This window comes from Vanacampus margaritifer, chromosome 2, assembly GCF_051991255.1.
Source record: "Vanacampus margaritifer isolate UIUO_Vmar chromosome 2, RoL_Vmar_1.0, whole genome shotgun sequence".
In the NCBI taxonomy this organism is placed as follows: domain Eukaryota; kingdom Metazoa; phylum Chordata; class Actinopteri; order Syngnathiformes; family Syngnathidae; genus Vanacampus; species Vanacampus margaritifer.
The window spans coordinates 25,800,387-25,823,127 of NC_135433.1; the positions used below are offsets into that span (position 1 = coordinate 25,800,387).

Consider the following 22,741-nt stretch of genomic DNA (forward strand, 5'->3'; position numbering starts at 1 on the left):
CATCATTCCCGCTGTGATGTAGAACCCATCATGGCTGAGAGGAGTTGCTTTAATCAGCTTCACCAGTGGCAGAGCCCCAATCAAAATTCAGTTTTGTTTTTTTGTTTTTTTTTCTGCGATGAATCCATCAGCAGACTCATCAAGGTAGCTAACAACTGATTCATAGGTATCAAACTACTGGGAACCAGTACTACAAAAGAACTGGGTTTTTTTTTCATCCTCATCTCTACATGTGCCCCAACAAGTTTTTGAGTTATAAGCCGCCGCTTAGTCAATTTTTCTTTTTCAACTTTTATAATTGTATTTATTTATTTGTATCTCCTTGTGTTACAAGGCAAACTGTGAGTTATGAGTGAATGTACAGAATGTACTTTCAGCCTGTTATTGAACAGCTAAACATCTAAATACAAAGTGAGAACATTTGCAAGAAGTTACTATAAGCCACAATTTATAGACACATAGACGCTCACACAGACTAACTAGCAGCACACACACAAATCCAACATTTGCATCTAATTACACTTTATAAAAGTTTATTTCTTTACATTGTCTTTGATTTCTCTTAATCAAGAACAACAAAAAATAGTTTTTGAGGGGGCTGAAATGGATTTATGGCATTCCTATTTGCAAAATGAATTTGATATATGAGTTGAGAGCTTGGTCGTGAATCGAATCCAACTTGCAAGTCAAGGTACCACTGTACAATATATACTTGGAAGACATTGATCTTTGCATTTCTCTCAGGTGGTGGTTGAAAGGGACTGAGAAAGAGATAATAGTTTTTTCCCCAGGACCAAGCAGAGTGAAGAAAGCGGGTGGATTTAGCTGTGACGTCGGGACTCGTAAGATGCTCATACATCACCGGGGCGGCCTCTCAAGGACACCGAGGAGCCAAGCGCAACAAGATCACAGACCCGCTCGCAGTCTCGGGGTACTTGACCCCACTCTCGCCCCAGTTGTGAGGACCCCCACTCGCTAGAGTGCTTTTATCCCCCCAGAGAAGAGAAGGTCAAGATCATCCGACAGGTTTTATAACACAACCGTTCAAGAGAGACTAGGAAAGTCTGACACTAAAGAGGAGAAAATGTGCTTGGAGTCTAGCCATGACTCAGAGTAAAATAGCATCATTCCACAATCAGTAAAATTGTAAATCAAACACCCTGATCTCTGCCTTATGACAACGGACCTATTTAGGCCATATGTATGTAGATATCTTTCAAAAGATAGATTTTCACTGATTGAAAAAAAATTTTTTTCCTTGCTCTTTTTGAAAACAAGATCCAAAAGCTCAATTCTCAGGAACAAAAACCAACATCCACTGCTTCAGTGGTTAGACTGTAAGTCACACTAATGGGCTTTATAGTTTGTAGTTTATTTACATGCTGTTTAAGGGTGATACTAGCTGTAATTGGATTAAGATCGGGTTATTAACGAGTGATTTAACAGTGGTAGGTTGTTGGACGAGTAGTCCGCAAGGGTCCAGGGCAGTTTGAAAGGGTATATTGCGCTCAGGAAGGCAATGAAGAAGATCAGGATGAAGGCCCAAAAGTGATTTTTGGATATTTTGTGGTCAGCATCATATTAAAACCAGATGACTGGCTATTTAGCGGTATAGATCTGGTTATTCCTATGCCCGATATGGCAATAAGTGTTGTCTCATCAAGCCATAGCTCACAATGGTCATGTTTACATGGAGACTGGTCACCTGTTTTATATGTGACGTGATCCATTCCAATTTGCTGCTGACATCAGATCAAGCCTGCGGCAGCCGTGACACGGGCATATTGAGCATGTGATTTATGAAGATGAGTTCATTTGTCATTTAGCAAAGTAGTTGTGATCGTTTTAACACTTTTATTGAAGCAACAGATTGCTAATGAGAGCTCTTGTCAAGACGCCGCCATTTTAATGGGTGGAAAGGAAACAATGACGTCATGATGCATTTATGTCAAGACAGAGCATGCGCATACGGGACGCAACCTTGCCATTCCGGTTAAACTGTTTACATGACGCTCGTTCGGATTGGCAAAAAGGATAACCCACCCCTGTTAATGCAATTGAAATTCTATTCAGATTCAGCCTTTTTATTCCGATTTGAGTTGTTTATATGGAGCATTTTTATTCCGTTTGGCCGTTCGGATTCATTCTAATCTGAATTACATGGCTCCGTGTAAACATGGCCAGTGACATGCCTTCAGGTCACAAAGGCTGTCTAATTATATCCAAACAGTAAAAAAAAATAAAAAATACAATGTATATTTTAGCAGACACTGTGAAGACTTCTTCAACTGATGCAGGGTCTTGCTGTTCAGCTTCGTAGAAAATTAATTAGACCTGTCAACTTCATTTAGGACAGAAGCCGGTGTGTGCCGCCATCTTAAAGCAGTTGCGGATTTGTTTGTAGAAATTACCAGAGTTTCGGGACTGGAAGCTTATGCCTCCAATCTTAGGATTCAGATCGATCGTGCTTGGCTGAAAGACTCAACTAGACATCATTTTCAAATCTGCAATTTGATGTTAGTGTGCCAATTTTGTAAGAAATTTTTTGTTGTGTTATGTGCGCAAAATTGGCAAGCCACCAGTACTGTATGCTATGAAGCAGAGTGCAGAGGCCAACTCAGTGAGCAAGTATCAAGGAGGAAGCAGCCAAGAGAATTACATTGGATTCAATGATTACTTTATGCATTTGCTTTATTCTCATGACTGGTTACTTTGTAGATTCTCACTGAAGGCATCAAAACTATGTATGATATGAACTGATGTCGAGTAACAAAAATAAAGTTGAAATAACTGAAAGCATGTTTTATATTATAGATTCTTCAAAATAGCCACCCTTTGCTCTGGTTAATTTTTTGCATACTCTGGGAACTCCTTAAAGACTGTTGGAAAACCCTTTCAGGTGAGTATACCTTTTGAAACTCATCGAGAGAATGCCAAGAATGTGCAATCAGAGAAAAGGGTGGCTATTTATTCATGTATTTATTTTATTATTTTTAAGTACATAACTCCACATGTGGTCGTTAGTTGTCATCGTTGTCGTCATAATTTTGATGCCTTCAATGAGACATAATTATCTAACTTCATCCACCACTATAAAGCATACTGTAGGTAAGCCATTGTAATTTGACAATTAGCTGGTCAAAGAATAATTACACTTCATGTTGGTGATGCATTTCATTGAGAAGATATTCAATAATTCAATAATAGTCAATATAAAAACTGGTTACCACTTGTAAAAAATGTGATGCTGAATGTGTTTTTCGCGGGTGTAACAGTTCACAGAAATCAGTGTTCTGTGCATACCTTGGCTTTAGTGCCGTGGTTCAGTATGAGTTTGGTACAACAAGAAAAAGTATGACAAAACACCAAATGCATACAGTAATTCTCAATTTATATTTGTTTTTTCACGTTTTTGTTCCAAAAATTTGTTTGTCTACATTGTTAACAGTCAGCGCCGATTTCTTGAGATCAGATGTTGAGAAAATCCTTTTCGCTGGGAACTGAGGTGGCAGGTACAGCCAGTTAACATCATTCCAACATGGCTAAATTAGAATAAACTGACTTATTATCCTTCAACCAGGCAGTAGAGTTGGAATTGACTGAAATGTACTCTGTTGCCGTGTTGGCAGACAATTTGTTCTTCAACCGCTGCTTTAAAATGGGATTGTTGCTCTGACCAGTTTTAAGGAGTGGGCAAAATGTATCCTGGCTCCGGTGATTGGCCCTATGGCCTCGTAAGGAAAGAAAGTATCCAGAATGGAATTCCTCCTCCTATGATGTTTGTAGGTGATCTTACAGCATACCCAAATGAAATTCCAATACACTGAACTTGCCTTTTTCACTATTTAACACAACAAATGGGAATTACAAAAACGATGGTCGAGTAAAACTATATTTGGCACTGGATCGTCCCTCCGTCTCTCATAAGAGCAAGAAGTTGAGAGTGGATAGGCAGTCGACTTCTTGCTCTCGCCCCTGAGATAACGGTCCATAACTGCGCTGGTAGCCCCTCCCTTCCGGGTGAGCTGTTCTGTACCTGCTACGTGATTGCATTTTTATTCAGTGTGATCAGCAAAATATATATAATATGCATTAGCATGTTTGACATGTTTCCAAGGACACTCGCACACTATCAATGTCGTACTCCACTGGGAAGCCAACATTTTCCAATACAGCTGATATGACTGAATAGTGTGTCTTGAAGCTCCTGTTTGTCATCTGAACTCGCCATGATGACAACTTTTCATGTTGTGTTTTGCTGTTTAATGGCGGCTGGCAAACAGTTTTAGGTGCATTATCAACACCTAGTTTGGAGTACGGATACCACCATAGACTCAGGTGGATTTGTCGTATGTTTGCATGCCATACCATACTTTAGCATTTCAGGACGAATGCGTATCCTGTTCCGTATCCCTAGTTATTACAGATAAATGATGCAAGTATAGATACTGAGTACAAAGTAACTACTGTAATGTGAAAATATACTATATGTTGTGATTGAGCTAGATTGTATGACTTAACTCGAAATTTAGTAGGTACTCGAGTTGCTTGATCTTTCCGCCCATACAGTAACTTGAGACTTGCCTGAAGGTTAAAACCTGACACTTACATATCTGACTTGCTCCCAACTTTGAAAGTTACAACAGATCCCACTCTGTGTAGGATCTGATACTCAGTAAAAAAAACATTTGAGATTTGCTGAATGTTTTTGGTCATATTAATTCGCAGTGAAACTACAACATAATAGTCCTCCCTCCCCCAAGGTCCCAAAACTGAGGCCTGCCACACAGATTGTAACATTTGTAAATGTATGGACAGTGCCTAGTGTTCGCCTGGCAAAAGTGAGACACGTGCTTTCAGTGACGAATGGGTCTGGAGCCGCAGAAACATTTAGGCACGTCTGGACGGCCAAGAGTCACTTACAAGATGACGGAGAGGTTTTCGCTGGACATTACAGAACAGAAATTGAGTGTTTATTTGGCTTGTTAATGAACAGCAACTGCATTAACTACTGAATGAATATTTCATCTTGGCCGGTGCTGGGATTTCACAAAGTACAAAATACAAATACTTCATAAGTTGATATTTCAGGTGTCAGTACTTTACTTGAGTGTTTTTCTATGTTTGAGTATGTATCAATGACGAAAGACGATTCAATATGATTCTCGATACATGAGATACAATACGATTCAAGGGTGTAACAATTTGAAAATGTTTTAAATGATTTATGGTGTACATATAAAATGCCATAAAAGATGATTCGATACGTATCTCGATACATGGGGCGCGATTCGATTTAAAGGGACAGTCAGTGATCCCTAGTGGCATCTAGTGGGGAACTAATAATTCATTCATTTTAAAAACTGACTGTTTATGTCAGTAGTATGAAAAAAAATGTGTTGTACGGCATCATATTTTTTTAAATACAATTGTAGGTCTACTAATCACTAATTATATTACATGGCTGTAGTCTCTCTCACCTTACTAGAGCTGCCATATTCCGCCGCCATCTTCCTGATTCGGAAGCCCAAAGGACAACTTTGCAAATGCAGTTAGCCCGGGTGGTGCTTGCCTCGCGTGTCGGACCCAATGGGTCGACCGCCGCTTACCTTCCACAGCTGGGGCCTGCAGGTGGTCGACACTAACTCCCGTGATTCAGGCCTGTCGCTATCACTTTCTGCTTTGCTCTTGCAAGCTTTTACTCATTTACTAGTTTACTTACTTTTTTTATTAGCTCCTCCCGCTAACCATTCTTGTTAGCTGCACTGGCTAATTCCAGCTCGCTCGGTCTTTCGGCAGTTGCTCACCGGGCTTTACAACGGCTGCCAAGTTTCCGTTGCTCATCGAGATGCTCGTTTGCTCACGCAAAATAAGAATTGGTGGTAGGATTGCGAAATATGCTCTCTCTGAGCCACCATAGTGTGCGTGCTTCTAAATGCTGTTCTTTGACCACTAGATAGAGCTAAGGACTACACACTGGGGCGGACGCAGGGATTTTAAAATGTAACTCTTTGAGTCCGTTTGTCAAATCAAAACCGATTTTCTGATTCAAATTGTTTTTTGTTTCACCCCTATTACTATAGTTTACCCACAACAAGCTAACTTTACCTCCTCACCAAATAATACAGAGTTCTTCAGTGTTCTTTTTTTTTGCAAAGCCATTTGTCTAATTCCTCATTCAAAGACCAATAATTCATGTCATGATGTCAATAGAAAACAGAAATGCCGCCGTGTGTGGCCACACATATCGCACATACCAGAAAGCGCCTAAGTGTGAGTACTTTTGCCACCTCTGATCCAGACGTGATTTTCTTCCCTGCAGGGCGAGGGATCCAACTTCTTGCAGCTGGGCTCGTCTATCGAGCAACAGATCAACGGCATGTTCAAAGTGATGGAGGAGTACAACTGGGACAGTTTCGTGGTCATCACCAGCCTGTACCCGGGCTACGAGGCCTACGTGGATTACGTCAAGGCCTACATTGACACCAGCTACTTCATCTGGGAGCTCCAAGACGTGCTGACTTTCGACATGTCCGCCGACACCACCAATGACATACGGGCGCGTCGGCTGCTGCAGCAGATCGACGCCCAGGTGCTCCTGGTTTACTGCTCCCACGAGGAGGCCCAGTACCTCTTCACCATGGCCGTCGAGGCCGGACTGGTTGGCCCAGGCTACATCTGGATTATCCCCAGCCTGGCGGTGGGAAACCCTGACATGCCGCCGCCCGACAGCTTCCCCGTGGGGCTCATCAGCATCATCACCGACCGCTGGAGGATGAGCCTGAGGAAGAGGGTGCGGGACGGCGTGGCCATCGTGGTGAAGGGCGTGCAGAGCTATCGCAAGCAAAGGGGCTTCTTACCGGAGGGACACAACGACTGCCACAATCCCGTCAAGACCGTGCCGACCAACGACACGCTCTTCAGGTAAGCATCAGATTTTTTAGTCCTGAATGGTGGCATGGACGTGATGGCACTTGATGAGATAATCACGGCACAAAAACCGCTCCTCTGAACTATTCCATAATTCCAGAGCAGTTTATTGTATGGATTGCCACCATTTTGCCCTCAGTCTTAATCTAACAGTTTTTTGTAAAGATGTTTCCTTGGCCTGAAATAGCCAACAATTGCTGGCATGTTCGTTCAGGTTCCCCCAAAGACATCTGTTCTCTTCCCCACAGACAGCGCAGCTTCGTCTCTCCCAACTGCCTGACAGTAATTCAAATGCCACTATCGCCCTTAACTCGCCGACAAAAGCCTTGATAAAATCAACGGCAACGACAATAAAGATCTCTTTAGGGAATCAGTCGGAGACACTCTAGTTTGTTCTTTTTACTGCCGCGGAGTGCAGCTGCATACAAACTGTTAAACTGCAGTCAAGCCAGGGACTATCTGTGAATGGGTGCAAACACCAAATCATAAATTGGCAATGAAATTGTGGCGGGATGTTTATTTATGTGGCAAGTCGTTCATGTATTGGAGAAGGAGGCCCTATTCAGGAATGCTCTCAGGGATGGACTCATTCATATGCATGTTTGGATTGAGTCGCTCTGCACACAGCGAGAGTGATATCCAATTGGTTTATGGGATTCCGAGCGGGAAAGGGTCAAGGGGGGACTGAATGAATTGATTGACTCCACCAGGAAAACGTGACATTCTCGTCTGGAATGATATTTGCCCGCACATGCTGTTAATACATTTTCAGAGATAAACCTACTTAAGTTGTTTTTGGTAGGCCATTATTCATTTGCCCAGCTGTCAGGACACTGGAGAACACCGAGAGTTGTAGTTCCCATAGCAGCTACTTTTCAAAAAAGCGACTCACAAGACATATTTCGACGGACCAGCATGTGGACAAATAAAAGCAAATCATTAAAAATGCTGAATGTAATCTATTGGCATTATTGGATGCTTTTTTTCTTCAATTCGCGGGTCGGCCTCATCTTGTTTTCCATAACGTAGCATGTTTTAAAACGCAACATCGTAGCCAGGCTCCAAAAAATGTGACAAGTGTAACAACACAGTATTCTCGTCTACATCAACCTTATTTTCGTACTCTCTGAGGCTGAGCCACGCTGGTGTATGAAGACTGTGTACAGGCCTTGTTGGACGGACATTTACCAGCTCCAAAGGGTGTTATAGTCCAGAGACGCCAGCAGAGGGGCACATTGAGCCCGCTGTAAATTGGCTGATTTGAAGATGAGATGCCAAAAATACATGATTAAAGATTAATTAATTTAAAGCATCAAACGTCGATGCCAAGTAGCAAAGTCGTCGGTTTAACCATATCTTACATGAAAGACAGCTGGAGGGGGTGTTACAACTAGACAGCAACCGAGCCATGCAACTTGACGACTTTTTGTTTTATGTTAAATTGTTAAATAATGAATCTTCCTTTATTTAGGACCATGTTTACATAAGTGTTTTTTGACAACATTGATTTTTGTCCAAGAGAAAATTCAGTTAACCCCAAAATATTTGTGGTTTGCCAATCACCAGTTTGTAGATGTTTTTTCCCCTATCTAATCTATCCTCAATTATTTGGGAAAACACATTGTATTCACTTTTTTTTTCATCAATTAGCAGGTTTTCACTATTCATGGTGAGGCTGTCCACTCCACTTATTTTCACACCAGCTATAAGAAAAAACAACAATTTTATTATTTCTGTGGAATTTAAAGCAAGTTAATGTTGAAGAGGGAAAAAAAATCTGTAAAAACTGACAAAAGGTGAAATAAAACCAATCCCAAGATGGAAAAAAAGCAAAGGGCAAAACTTGTTTTGAATAAACTCATTGTTGGAGAAGTATCAGTTAAAATAAAAATAAAATAACTGATTTTAGTTAAAAACTGAAATTGGATTTTTGAGGGGAGAAAAGAACAACAAACTGGTTGACTTTTAGGTACGAAATCCAAAAAGATGTGTTGCATGAGCCCATCTGTTTATTTTACTTAATATTTAAGTAAAAACGGTGGTTGTCTTTTTGTTTTGCATCACTTTACTGGGCCTGAAACTGTTCTACGAAAAAGGTAATACGGTGCCCCCCCTCTTGTGATCCCAAACATAGAATTGTTGACAGGCACTTGTAGCAGAGCCAACAAGCATAACCTTGGACAATGACCAAATGACAAGGCATTAATGTTTTGATCACACAGTCAATTTATATTACATCTGTCATGTTTCAGGGGTAACAATATGTACTTCACGCTAGAAACATATCACGGGGACCAATTATTTTTATCTGCATTAAAAATGATTCAGGGAATTGCTGGAGTTTTGATTGTGCCTGACATGGTGGGAATGTGGATACATGGCACGCTTCCTGAAAGAGCATTTCACATCTCAAGACGCAACTTTCATTTATTTATCCGGGACTTGTTCTCACGTGTTTGGTGCGGTGCTGCAGATTTATGGCCCCTGTCAGTCCCCTAAACTGTGTCCTCACCCGCTGCCATCTATCTCATCACGCCTTTATACCTCCGAGACGGTCGGGGAATTGAATGTGGGGGGAGTCACTGGTGACAGGCAGGTGTGGCCTGTCTTTAGAAATCCTAAAAAAAAGAAGTTTGCTACCATCTGTCACAAGGAGATAATTATTAGAATATGACAACTGTATTCATTTTAGATGACTGATCATCAAGAAACTAAACTACTATTATCGTTGTGCTGTGGAACTTGGAGTAAATCAAATGTTACAGTTGTGCTTGAAAGTTTGGTATGTAAACTTATGAGCACACTGTATGGTGAGACAAAAACGTAATGGCCATAAAATCCAAAATACTCTAGCAATTGTTTTGATAATTAGAGAGGTTGATGTTGACATGTGTAGCGGTGTCCATGTGAATTTTGGGGACGATTCAAAGCATTTTTGTGCCACTAAGCGACATTTAGCTTTGGTACATTTACAGTTGTGTTCATAAGTTAACATACCCCAAGGGTATGTAAGCTTCCAAGCATAACTGTAACTAACCACATAATGTACTTTCTGTAGAAATTGCATAAGAATGCTGAATTTATAGCGTGAATAAGAAATGTCGGAAATGTAGAATGTAAGGGGGAAAAGAAGAATGATCAGATGAGTTGTAAACTTGTAAAAAAAAATCTCATTTTAAATGTGCAATTCTTAAAAAAAAGTAACTTTTTAGTGTTTAATTTGAATCAGTGAGAAATTGTGAGAAAATAATCAGTTAATTAATTTGGGAGAATTGTTTAAAAAATAGAACTTTGAATACTAGGATTCTAGAATAATTTTAATTAGTATAGAACTGCTTAAAGAAATGCTAAAGAACTTTTCAACCTTCATTAAATATTTTCATAACTCTTCTGACGAAACATGCACTTATAGTGGTGTGTCATGGCCTGAGGGGGTCTGTATCATCGCTTTTCTGACACAAGTAAATTTGAGGAGGGTGGAAGAACTAAAAATGTGCTGACTTCTTTACGGAATACGGCATTTACCCCTTTTCCACGGAATTCGATTCAAACATCTACACGCAGTTATTGCTGTCCGGCAGAAGCTGCAAAAAAAAAAAAAAATTTGTTTAAGGAGATTTTTATTTATTTTTTAAAATGGAGGCTACCCGGACAGTGAAGGATCAACATCTGACTTTTACTCACTGCCGTAGCTCAAAGTTGACATTATGCACTGGTTCTCATGGCAATTGTGCTCTTCCTTCAGGCAAAACACTACCGCTTTTGTCCATATCACATCACCATAATTAGCGAAAAGTGAAAGCTCCTTGGTGTTGCTAATTAGTATACTTTACATCATGGGAATAATGAAGCAGTTGAGAAATTGTGAATTTGTGAATTTGTTTTCCAATATTTGGGAATTTTCTCTTGAAAGAATGATTTCAATCTTGACTCTCTGGATTTGACATTAATTTAAAAAAAAATTCCTTAATTGTTTTTTTTTTGTGTGTGTGTTTTTATTTATCAATGGTGGAAATAATTTAAACATTGTGGAATCGCTTTGGAATGTTTTAAATTTTGAACAATTTTGAGTTAGTTAGAGTAACTCGAATTTGCTAAGAAATGGTGAATTTTAGGTGAAATTGTTATATTTCTCCATTACGGTATTTTGAATGGGATTTTCCGTGTTAATGTGACGTATAATGGAATGTTGAACATTTGATGTTAGAGTGAATCGGTTCAGCAATGTAGAAGATGAGGTGAATTAGTTCAAATTAAATCAACTTTGAGTTGATTTTTTTCTTCTTTGTGGGAAAAGTAGGAATTCTGGAAATGTGGAAAAAAAACACTTTCCCGTTTGTCCTGAATGATCGGAATATTGTGTCGAGGTAAAGGTTTGCACTGCATTGCAGCAATTAACCAGTTATACAATTAACCGTGGTTTTTAAACGTCAGGATTAAATAACCGCAGCCGTTCAACAACACCGGTTATTTCCACTCACGTGCGGCGCAAAATGAGCCATGCGGCATAATTCATAGCTCTTCTGTTTCCACACGGCCCAATTAGGGGGCGCACAACAACATAGGGCTCAGCTTTCCCGCCGCTCAGGGAGCGTTGCGTACCCAACAGCTGTGGGTAGGGTTCCGAGGCGACCGGCCTGGGCCAGGTTGAGTGGACGTGGGGAAAGAGGAGGCTGAAATGAGGTGGCGGTGGCGGCGAGCAAGGCAAAGACCCCGCAGGGCACGGCGGTCGGGGCACGATGGTCGGGCCTCTCGGCTGTCGCCACCGCCGGGAATCACCAGCACACCGCTCGCCGCACCGCCGTCACCGACCGACCGTCGGCCCCCTCCCCAACACCAGGGCTCCGGTCCACGGCAGGGCGAGGATCCCCCCCCTAGCCACGGCCGCCCGCTGGAGAGGCCATAGGCCGACACTTTACCACCATCTTGGGACTCCCAAGAAACGTATCTCGGCATATGCATTATTGCTGCAAAATGCCTACATGTGTAGTGGTAAACTGCACAAATCGCCGGGTTAAAGGCTGTGGACGAACATTTCACCTGTAAGTATGGTTGAAATGGAAAGATGAAAGAAAAATATATTTTTTTAAGATGAAAGAAAAAGAGGGTACATACCGTCCACTTGTTATACATAGTGCTCAGGCCCTATTTTAAGAGTCGGTCTAATCTGCTGTATTTGTTTTAAAGGCAGCAACTTTTTTTTAAATGTATTTACAGTTATTTATTGTTGTTAAAAATAAACATTTTCAAAGAATGCTGGTGTGATTTTTTTTTTATGTCTACAAGAATAACCGTTTAAAAAAAAAATGTAAAACCGCGTTTTTTTTCTCAGACAATAATCGTACACCAAAATCTGAAACCGTTGCACCCCTAGCACTGATACTGACAATTCTAAGCGTATGCAGCAGAAAAACATATTTTGTACAAAACAAGGTTGTTCAGGGACACTGGCAGTGGTTACGTTGCTATTGGGACATGTCTCTGGTGTCATCTCCGTAGGGGAGACAATTTTGTGAGGCCAAACTGTTCATGAAAGGAAAAAAACGATGGAAACGATGGAACATTATCCCGGGCTTTGATTCTGCACCGATCACTCTCGAAATAACCCAGCGGGCAAGATTTGAGCAGCTGCGTATTGAAGGTCGAGCATACAGAACAAAGCTCTTCCTATTGGCTTTACTGTCTTACATTCTCGCACATCAAACATTAACCAGCCTTACGCTTCTCGCTGCATTCCTGTCTGGATAATAAATCAGTTAACCTGTCAATTGGATTATCACAGATTACCCGACTGGAGGGGCTCTTCACGGGAGCGTGCGCACTTTCATCACCTCCGCTGGAGTGATGGCGGCGGTGCAAGAGCGGCACCGTGGGTCTGATTTAACGGGCGTGGAAGTGATGTAAACGACCGATCAAAGGAGGCATACGAAAACGAAGGGCAGGCAACATTGTTTCACAATCCAGACGGAAAAAAGTTTGACAGCCTTGCATCCGAATACTTGAAGAATTATTTTTACGTGACCCTGGTCCAGCACATCCATATTTTAAACTGTTACAGATACCAGTACAAGTATTCACTCCCTGGGCTGGGTTAAAGAAAGGAGCTTTGCTTTGCCCACACTTGGTCTAAACTGAGCGAATGACACTTGCGACACCGACTGCATACTTAACAGGAAGCAGCTGACATCACTTCTTTGTTTTTGGGTCAATGACTTCACGTCCCCGGTGGGCTTTCTTCTGTCTTTTCGCAGACACATGCTGAATGTAACCTGGGAGCACAACGACTTCTCCTTCAATGCCAACGGCTACCTGGTCAACCCAGCAATGAACATCATCTCTCTGGACCGAGAGAGGCAGTGGGACAAGGTAATGAAGGCTCACAGCCAGAGAGTTCAGAACAAGCCGACTTGTACTGTCGTTTTTTGAGCTGCAGTGGCAGTGATTTCATCCATCGGCGATCTCGTTATTGGGGCTAGTTAGAGGCGGCGCTCACATCACTGAAGCTCTTAATGAAGGATCGGCTCACACTAGCACGATTCTTCCCGTCAACTCCATCCAGCACACACACTTAAGCTCGCTAACTTTTAGAGGTAGAGGGGGAAGTCACATAAGTGCAAGACAGAATAAGTATGTCTCAAATGTCAAGTCCCTATAGTTACTCTGGCAAAAATCACACACAAATTTTTTCCTTCCTGTGACATTTCGAGTCAAGTCATTATTCGGGCGAAGCAAGTCACAAGTCAAGTCACACACACAGTATTTTGCATTTCAAGTCAGGTTTTCAACTCAGCGAACATTAGGTGTTTAATTTATTGTTTGAAATTAGGCTTACAAATATGGACTTGTATTTCAAATAAGGGTTTCAAACCAGGGTTAAAATTAGAGTGACAGTTTCAAATAGGGCCCAACCTATTCAGATTTTTTTTTAGGCCAATTCCGATATTTGACAGAATAAAATTCAGACAATTGATTACAGTGTTCCCTCACCTTTCACAGGTGATATGTTCCACGCTCGACTGCGATAGGTGAATTACCTCAAAGTGGATCTCATGATTTTTTTTTTTTTGCCGAGCGAGTTACCTATCTGAAAACAACAACCCAAGATAAACCCCGCAATGTATGAGTTATGGACCCAAACCCAAATAGAAATCGCTGATAAAGTGATTCTGCAATAAGTGGTGAAGCGAGGGACCACTGAATTTAGCAAGCCTTCACTGCTTGCACGATAATCGGTCAGTCACAAGACTCAAGAAGAGAGTTAAGAAGTCTTGATTCTACCCTAATGCATACAAGATTCTACTGGAAAAGTAGTTGCGGCTGGAGGGGAGAGGACTGCAACATGCAGCGTTTCGCCGGTTTATACATGGCAAAGATGGCTAATAAAAAAGAGACGATCAGAACCAGACACCTGATACCAGGGGCGGACTGGCCATCGGGAATTTTGTAAGGTTCCCAAACGGCAGGTCCATTTTCAGGGCGGTGAACTGTCCACCGCCCCGCCCCGACAAGGTTGGACGCACGCCTTTGGTCATCGAAAAGGATTCGCCGCATTGCCGGCGTCTGCACCTCCAACAACCACACACCCTAAGCCAAAGAAATTTTGGGCCAATACAGCCATGAAAAAAAAAATAATAATACAGATTTTTCACAACCCTAAATTGGCAAATATGGTCTTATGTATGTTGTTGTTTGTTGATATGTTGAAAAATTTAAAAAGTCAAATAAACAGACGATTTTTGTGTATTTTTTAAGAGCTAATATCGACCCATTAATTGGTCAGCAGTAGTTTCAAGCCTGGGTCAGGGTTTCAATTTTAGGTTGGGGGTTTCAAATTCGGACGTATTAGGAATCAAGCCAGTGATTAGGGTGAAAAAGATCAAAATAGAAGATGAAAATAAAGCACAATAAAAGCCCCGTTGTGTGAAAGTAATGTACAAAAAGATACAATTTGTTGCTCGAAACACTATTTTCATCTCACACGTTTTCTGCAGATGACTAATATGTGTTTTAATCTATTTGCTCTATGGCCACTTGTTCTGCTCCTTAACGTTTGAGCAACAGTCAACATTTGCGTGTTAATTGCAGCATTAATTACCCGACATTTTACGAGCAGGTTTTAGTACCGTCTAAATTCACCTGCTTTCAGCATTGCTGCATTTAAAAATCTTTTTGCAATCCAAGGAGAGAAGAGCTCAACTTCCCGCCACACACTGATGAACTTTCCATCAACCGCGCACGGCGGCGCAGGATCTCACGCAGATTCTCGACACAACGTAGCGCCACTTTCACCAAATGTTGGCTCATCTCCATGAGGCAACGGCTCCGCTGCGCTTATCTGTCTTGCCTCAGGGTGTTCTTTATTCTCAGAGCTCAACGTCGATTCTGCCTTCTGATCGCTTTCTTCTGAACTTGTTTTAGTGATTGTTCCTTCTGATCACCTTTTCGTGACTTATTTGAGTGATTACGTTCCAGGGTGGACAGTGTTGTAGAGTTACCCCTTTGGTGCTGACACAATATAGACCGAAGCACCTCGAGTTGGACAGTTCAGTGTATTTTAACGAACCTTAAATCAGTGGAATGTCCTCGTTATAGTGGTCATTGTTCAGCGGGTGTGTCAAAGTAAGTCAGGAAGATGGACGAGAAAGCACAGGAGAGGATGAGGAATCCCCACAGGAGGAAAACAGGGAAGCGTTACGCCTTAGTCCTCGCTCGAACACTTTGTCCTTGGCAGACATTTACATGTCCCTTACGGCGGTTGAGACAATATTGGCTTTAAATGATTGATAAATAGTTACAATTTCCACTTTATTTTTATTTCATACCCGCAAGGTTTCTAAACTTTGATGGCATGAAGTAATACGGCACTCCTTGGATATTCAAAGAACAATCCAAACTTTCAAGTAGCTTTCCGCAGACCAGAGACCGAAAACCGTGGATCATCACAAAGCAAGCCTTCAAATTTAAAGTAGGGTTTAAAGTCAAGGTTAGAATTTCAAGTTTGGAATTAGGAATTCAAACATGGGTTAGGGTTTCCAAATATAGGTTTCAGCCCTGGGTTAGGGTTTCAAGACAGGGATAGGATTTCAAACTTGGGTCTCAAGTCTTGGTTAGAGTTTCAATTTAGGGTTTCAAGCTTGGGTTATGGTTTTACGTTCGGCTTTAGAGCTTTAAGACGGGGCTAAGGTTTCAAATGAGGGTTTGAAGTCTGAATTATTTTTGAAATTATGTGTTCAAGCATTGATTAAGGTTCAAAATTAAGGTTAGGATTTCAACTTAGGGTTTCAACTTTCAGTTTCAAGTTAGGGTTGCAAGGCAGGAGGAGGGTTTCAAATTTTCAAATCACTTTTCCAGGACAGGGTTATACTTTCAAAGTAGGAATTAAAAACAGGTTTAGGTTTCTAATTATTGTTTCAAGTCTGTGTTAGCATTTCAAACAAAGTTTAGGGTTACAAAGCGGCAATACAAGCCAAAGTCTCCTTTTCGTTGTGAAAGAAACCTGCAAATCTGTTGGTGTCATAATATCAGCCAAACAGGAGGAGATATTGACAAGACGAAACCAGATTGTAAAACACCTGGATGAGGTCACCATGTATATAATTATCTAAATGTGCAAAGCTGCAAAACTTGTTGAAGACATAGGAATCTCCTGCTTTGTTACTAAAAAATGAACGTCTAGACCAGTTCTGTTTTCCATTCCTCCTTCAGCCAACACAGGTGTTTCAAATGATCAGCTAATCAGCCAGCTCTGCATGAAGCCTGATAACAATCCTCAGCTGTGTTGGCTAAGAGTGACATGGAAAACAGGCTAGATAGGGGTACTCGAGGACTGGGGTTGAGAACCACCGGTCTAGACCAGGGGTGGGCAAACTGGGTCCTCGAGGGCCAGAGTCATGCAGGTTTTGGATGTTTCTCTACTCCAACGCAGCTGATTCCAATCAACAGGATTACTAGGCTTATGCAGAGCTTGCTGATGAGCTGATTATATATCAGCTGTGTTGGAGATGGAAAACATCCTAAACCTGCAGGACTCCAGCCCTCGAGGACCGAGGGTGCGCACCCCTGGTCTAAAAGAAGACCCAAAGCAAAGAACCACACACAGACACACACGCACAGACTAGCCCTTACTGCCAAAGACAAAAATCTCCAAAGGGTTCCGTCTAATTTCTACGGCATGGTACACGTCATCAGCATTTGAATGAGCACAAATGAGTTTCTGCTCTTGCTGTCACTCAATCTTATCGCACTGGTTTCTCTTTCAAAGATGCATCGACAATTGAGATCCGTGTCTGAGGAAAAACCACAGCGACGCGTTCGTTCTCATCTCTGTGTATTTTTGCAGCTGTTTGAGACTCGATTGAGAGGTGCAAAGGTAAATAGCAGAGCCAATTGGCGGGACCGCCGGCAAACATCCGGAGAGAATTGCATGTTTGCTTGTCCTTTTTTCGCAGGTTCCTCGTGATTTCTCTTTATTGAGCTGGTCGAGAGTTGCCGTCCTGGTACGCTCTGTCCTCACGAAAGAAAAAAAAGAAGTAATTAAATGGTCAAATTAAAACAGCAACATTCATCACTTTGACATCTTATTCAGCACAAAACTAAATGTGACGGCGTTCGGTTACTCGCTGCCTGGCAGTTCTGGATTGCTTCTGTGCATCTCAAAACTATACATATAAATATACTGTATATATATATATATATATATATATATATATATATATATATATATATATACTGCCCGAAGCAGCTGGGATAGGCTTCAGCACCCCCGCGACCCTTGTGAGGAAAAGCGGTTAAGAAAATGGATGGATCGAGATATATATATATATATATATATATATATATATATATATATATATTAGTGCTGTTAAAGTTCAAATTTTAACTCATTGATTAATCGCACTAATGATCGCAGATGATCCTTTAGCTTGACAGCAGATGGCTGCGTTAAAGGTAGCACGGGTTGTATTTGAGCAATAAACATAAATACATGCTTTAAAGTAAAGCATTTATTAAATGTTTGCGAATGACATTCAGAATATTTGTTCATGTCAAAATATTGGGGTCATTTTTTTTCCATTTTAATTTATGCAAGTGATTAAATGATTAGAAAAAGAGGAGGTTGAGAGTGTGGAGTGGATCATAAAATGTTGAAGACATCCTCATAACATTAAATGTAGAAAAAAATTAACACAACAGGTGATCTTCAAATTTGGCGGGCCAAAAATTTGGATAAAAAGCCTTTTTAATTAAGTGATTACAGAAGGGAAATTGCATAGTAACTGCAACGTTATTATAATCACAAGGAAACAAATACAGGATTATAACAATACATAACAACGACCCACCCTGAAACCCAGTCATAACAAAAAATATGAATTCATCATGACATCCATCCATTCACCGTCCCCCCCAAAATGAGCCACTTTTTAAGTCCTATAGCATTCAAGGGTACACATAATAGTTATTGTTAGCTGGTATTTGGTTTATGAGGGGGCCCTTGGAAAAAAAATTCTCCCCTGCTCTAGCGGCGCTGAAGGATTAAATCCTGCACCTTAATTACGTATATTCAGCTCAATTCCACCACCACGAGCAATTAGAATTAGCTAACTGGTTGTTGTGTGGTGCATAAAATTGCAGCATCTCCGTCCGGCCTGACCCAAAAATCAATTTCCTCTCAAGTGTCCACTAACGCACAAACCTTGCAAGGATGAGCGATAACGGCGGCGGCAGCGAGAGGGGGAAAATTGGGGACGGCTGCATTAAGATGGGAGATTGTGATAAAAGAATGTTATGCAGGCGCATCCTCAGCAGTTTCATCTCACGCACTGCGGGCGAAAAGGCCTCATTGCTCACATGTGTCGCCACTTTATTTGTGCTTTAAAAGGCGTGGCGTAAAACAGATTTATTACGCCGTTAACTGTTTGGATGTGGCCTTCTCCAAAGAGGCATTACTTTTACACTGCACTAGTGTTTAGACCCAGGGTTGGAGTTTTAAAGTAGGGTTTATAGCCAGCGTTAGGGTTTAAAGACAGTGAGGTTTTTAAATGAGGGTTACAAACAAGGGTTAGGATGTTTCTAATTAGGCTTTCATTTCCTATTTGGGTTTCAAAGCAGCATGAGGCTTTGAAAGTAGTTTTTAAATCTAAGGTTAGAGTTTCACATTAAGGTTTTTGAAAATCGTTTCAAGTTATATATTTGTTTAAAATTATATAATTTCTTTAGGATTAGGGTTTGACATTAGAATTTCAAGACCAAATCTAAGGTTTCAAATTGGGGCTTCCAGTCGGAAATCTGGTTTGAAATGAGGGTTTCAACCAGGATGTTACTGTTTCAGGTGGGAACTTACGAGATGAGCATCCTCCAGATGAGGTACCCGGTATGGCCACGCTACGGCTCTTACCTGGAGCCCGTGTCCGACTACAGGCACTTGACGGTGGCAACGCTGGAGGAGCGCCCCTTCGTCATTGTGGAGGCCGTGGACCCCCTGACCGGAACCTGCGTCAGCAACACGGTGCCGTGTCGACGACAGTCCAACAAGACGGAGGCGTGAGTGGACCGGCATGCGACACGTCAAACTAAACGCCAAAGCTACTGTTTTTGTCTAGGCAGCCCAATGTAAACAAAGACGAAAAGTACAAGAGAGTAGGTTTTATTTAGTAGACTACAGTGAAGCCCCACTTTTGTGGAGGGTAGGGACTGAACTCTATTGTGAATAGTGAAAATCAGCAAGTTATTGATAACCCCGCCCTTCACCCACAACAAGGATTTGCAGTTATGAATAGAGTCGACAGGGAATAGCAATGTACTTAAAGTTGAGATGATCATAAAAGTCTCAACGCCAATCATCTAGCATGTAAACAATCATGAACCCATGTTACGTGCATAGACAACTATAATCAGTAGTTACATTTTTCAACAGAAAAAAGGCCTTCACGTGTGGCTCATCAACAGCTAAAACTGCAAAATGATATTGTCGGCTGCACATGCGATGTGGGCAATTGGAGACCGCCTTGCACCCGCATCCTGACATCCCCCCACTGCTTTTACATGTAGTCATCGGGGTGCTACTAGAAGAACAAAAAGATAGTAATGATAATAATTTGCTCAAATAATTGATTTCTGCAATGATTCGGACGCTGTTGTCATATTTTGGAATTAAATAATTTAATATGATGACGAGTTAGACCTGGTTTTACCGAATCATGTCCACTTTATGTCACCTAAATAAAACTGCACCAGTGGCTGTGGCAGCTCAGTGCGCCGGAACGCCCAGGGAGGCGTAGCGCGTGTAATTCACAAACATGCTAAACTAGACTTGCCCCGGCACCAAAACGACAATGCGCCCGTTTTTACTCCGTTAGCAGATTTCCAGATGTGCCGGGACCGCGGCAGCTCGGTCTCCCGAAACACCCAGCCAGATGCAACAAGGTCCCAAACACAGTAGACTAGACTTAGCCCCAGCACCAAAATGACGATGCGCAGGTTTTTACGCTGAGCGCATGTGTGCCTGTCTACAAAAATAAGACCCATGGCCTCTCTTCCACTGACTTCCAAAAACTCCTTTACACTAAAATCTCAGCTGTACAGTTGCTTATCCATTCCTGCTCCACAGAACACATCTCCGCTAACCTTGGTCACCTTCTCTGGCTCGCTTACAGCAACATATCAACTACAACAGTGGTCCCCAACCACAGAGTATATACTGTACGTCCCAATCAGGGATGTATGTAAGCACCCCTAGGGCTGACCCCCACAAAACTCCCCCATCGATAACAACAAACGGTTGCCTGTCTGCGAAAAATCTGTACTACCATAAACTGGTCCCTGGTAGAAAAAAGGTCTGGTTCCACTGAACTCCAAGATCCTCTTCGTCACCTACAAAGCTCTGAATAACCTGACACTATCTTACCTGAGGTATCTCCTCCAGTCGCCGCCTCCATTCTGTAGACGTCAACCTTCTCACCCCCATTACCAAGACAAAGTATCACAGTGAGGGGCACAGAGCCTTTACCACTGCCACCCCAAGCCCCCGTAACTTCCCTGGCCCTTGACATCCACAACCCTGACAGTCTGACCTCATTTAAAAGTCGTCTGAAATCCCATCTGTTCAAGATCGCCTATAACATCTGAACATCGTCCAGTGCGCTCCCATCTTCCTGTTAGGGTTGACAGTTTTTTGCATATATGTAAAACATCTTTTTATAATGACAGAAAAACCCTTTTGGCCACGACTATAAAATAATCAAATGGAAACCTGACCCAAAAAAAGAGGTTTTGTTCTTATGCCTGATGCTCTTCCTGACGCACTCCTTTTGTTTATCCGGAGACCAAACTACTGATACCCCCGCTCAAAGAAGCAGAACCACGGGGAATACGTTCCTTAATGATGAATGAACAATTTGTGAAATGTGGGTACATGCTGATAAACATCCTCAAACGGATGACAAAATCCCCAGTAGGGAATCTGATCAACAGCCTTTTCACACTCAGCTAATTAATGTCCCAATGAGACCACCACTCAGAATCACTGCAAGTGTTCCGGTGCGCTAACATGTCCGTCTTAATTGATTTCTTATCATACGTGAACGTGCCATTAGCTGCGAGATGAAGCGCCTCGTCCCCTGCCGTTGGCGTCATATCGCTCACGTAGAGGTGCGAGGCCCGTCGGCCCGAGCATGGCGCATCCCCGGATCGACCCTTCATTAACGTTAGGGTTGTTATCGTTAATGTGATCCCGTTCCTTGACGGTTACGGGGAGGGGTCGCTGGTTTAAAATGCCAACATCGTGTCAGACAAGCCGGCGGTGGATACGAGTCAGTGGAGCGAGCTGCATGTTTGAGTTTGAAAAGGAGAAAGCCTGACCGGCGGAGGCTGAAATGGCTTTCAGGGAGGACTGGCGGGAAGCGGGAGGGCACCTGCAATTTTTGGGCAACCGCCCAAGCGTCCATGTTTGAAGAGTCGTTTCCGAGGACGTGGGGCTCATACAAACAATCCGGGGAAAAAAGTGTGGTTTCAAGCACATTTTTTTCGAGGACAACTTCATTTCCCAGCACCTTATATCTGTGGCAAATTACAAATGTAAATTAATTCCAATTGTTCCCAATTTAGTGTTGCTTAACACATCTGTGTGCTTCAAATTTAGTCTCAATCGGATAAAATCTCAAGGACAAGTTCCATGTTGAAGGGCAACTTTCCAACCAAAATGGCAGACTTCCTGTGTCTTCTCAGGTTAGGTTTCTTGACCGTTTTTATGGGTCGACCCATACCTACTACATTTCATGTTGCTAAGCAAAATTGACTGATATGAACATTCAAGATATTAATATTGAACACTAGGACGATATTAGTCATGTCATGTAGACTTGCCACGCTTCAGGCCAAACAACCACAATCCTCCTTTCAAGTTTGACATTGATCCACAGCCAAAGCCAGCCAATGACAATCATTTTGTGCAGGAAGGAGGGAGGAACAAGGATCAATTATTCAATGTTAGATTATTATTTTTGTTGCCTTAAGTATCAGTGGGATGGTATCAGCATTATTCACAAGTACCCAATATCTTAATATAATTCAGGCATCGGCCTGATACTGATACCTGGATCAGTACTCGTCCATCTTTAGCCTTGTGAATTAAAAAAAAAAAAGTGATACGACAATGCAACATATTGTAAGGGGAGCCCAAAACGCGATCCAGGGCAGATATCCAGTGGGCCGGCCTGTTTTGGGGCCGATGCAGTGCTTTTTAATTATTATTTTCCTACATTTTACCTCAAGAGACTGGCCCACAATTTAGAGAGTATGGTATGGTAATGGT

The 22,741-nt window shown here is 41.9% G+C and overlaps 1 protein-coding gene across 1 annotated transcript in view; it reads left to right on the forward strand.

The window, feature by feature from the left end:
- grin2ca (glutamate receptor, ionotropic, N-methyl D-aspartate 2Ca) overlaps positions 1-22,741 on the forward strand; it is a 70,263-nt gene that overhangs the window by 33,763 nt on the left and 13,759 nt on the right. The window contains exons 3-5 of the mRNA XM_077558935.1: positions 6,323-6,924; positions 13,182-13,296; positions 19,262-19,473. Of these exons, the coding sequence (XP_077415061.1) occupies positions 6,323-6,924; positions 13,182-13,296; positions 19,262-19,473 (929 nt within the window). The remainder of the gene's footprint in view (positions 1-6,322; positions 6,925-13,181; positions 13,297-19,261; positions 19,474-22,741) is intronic.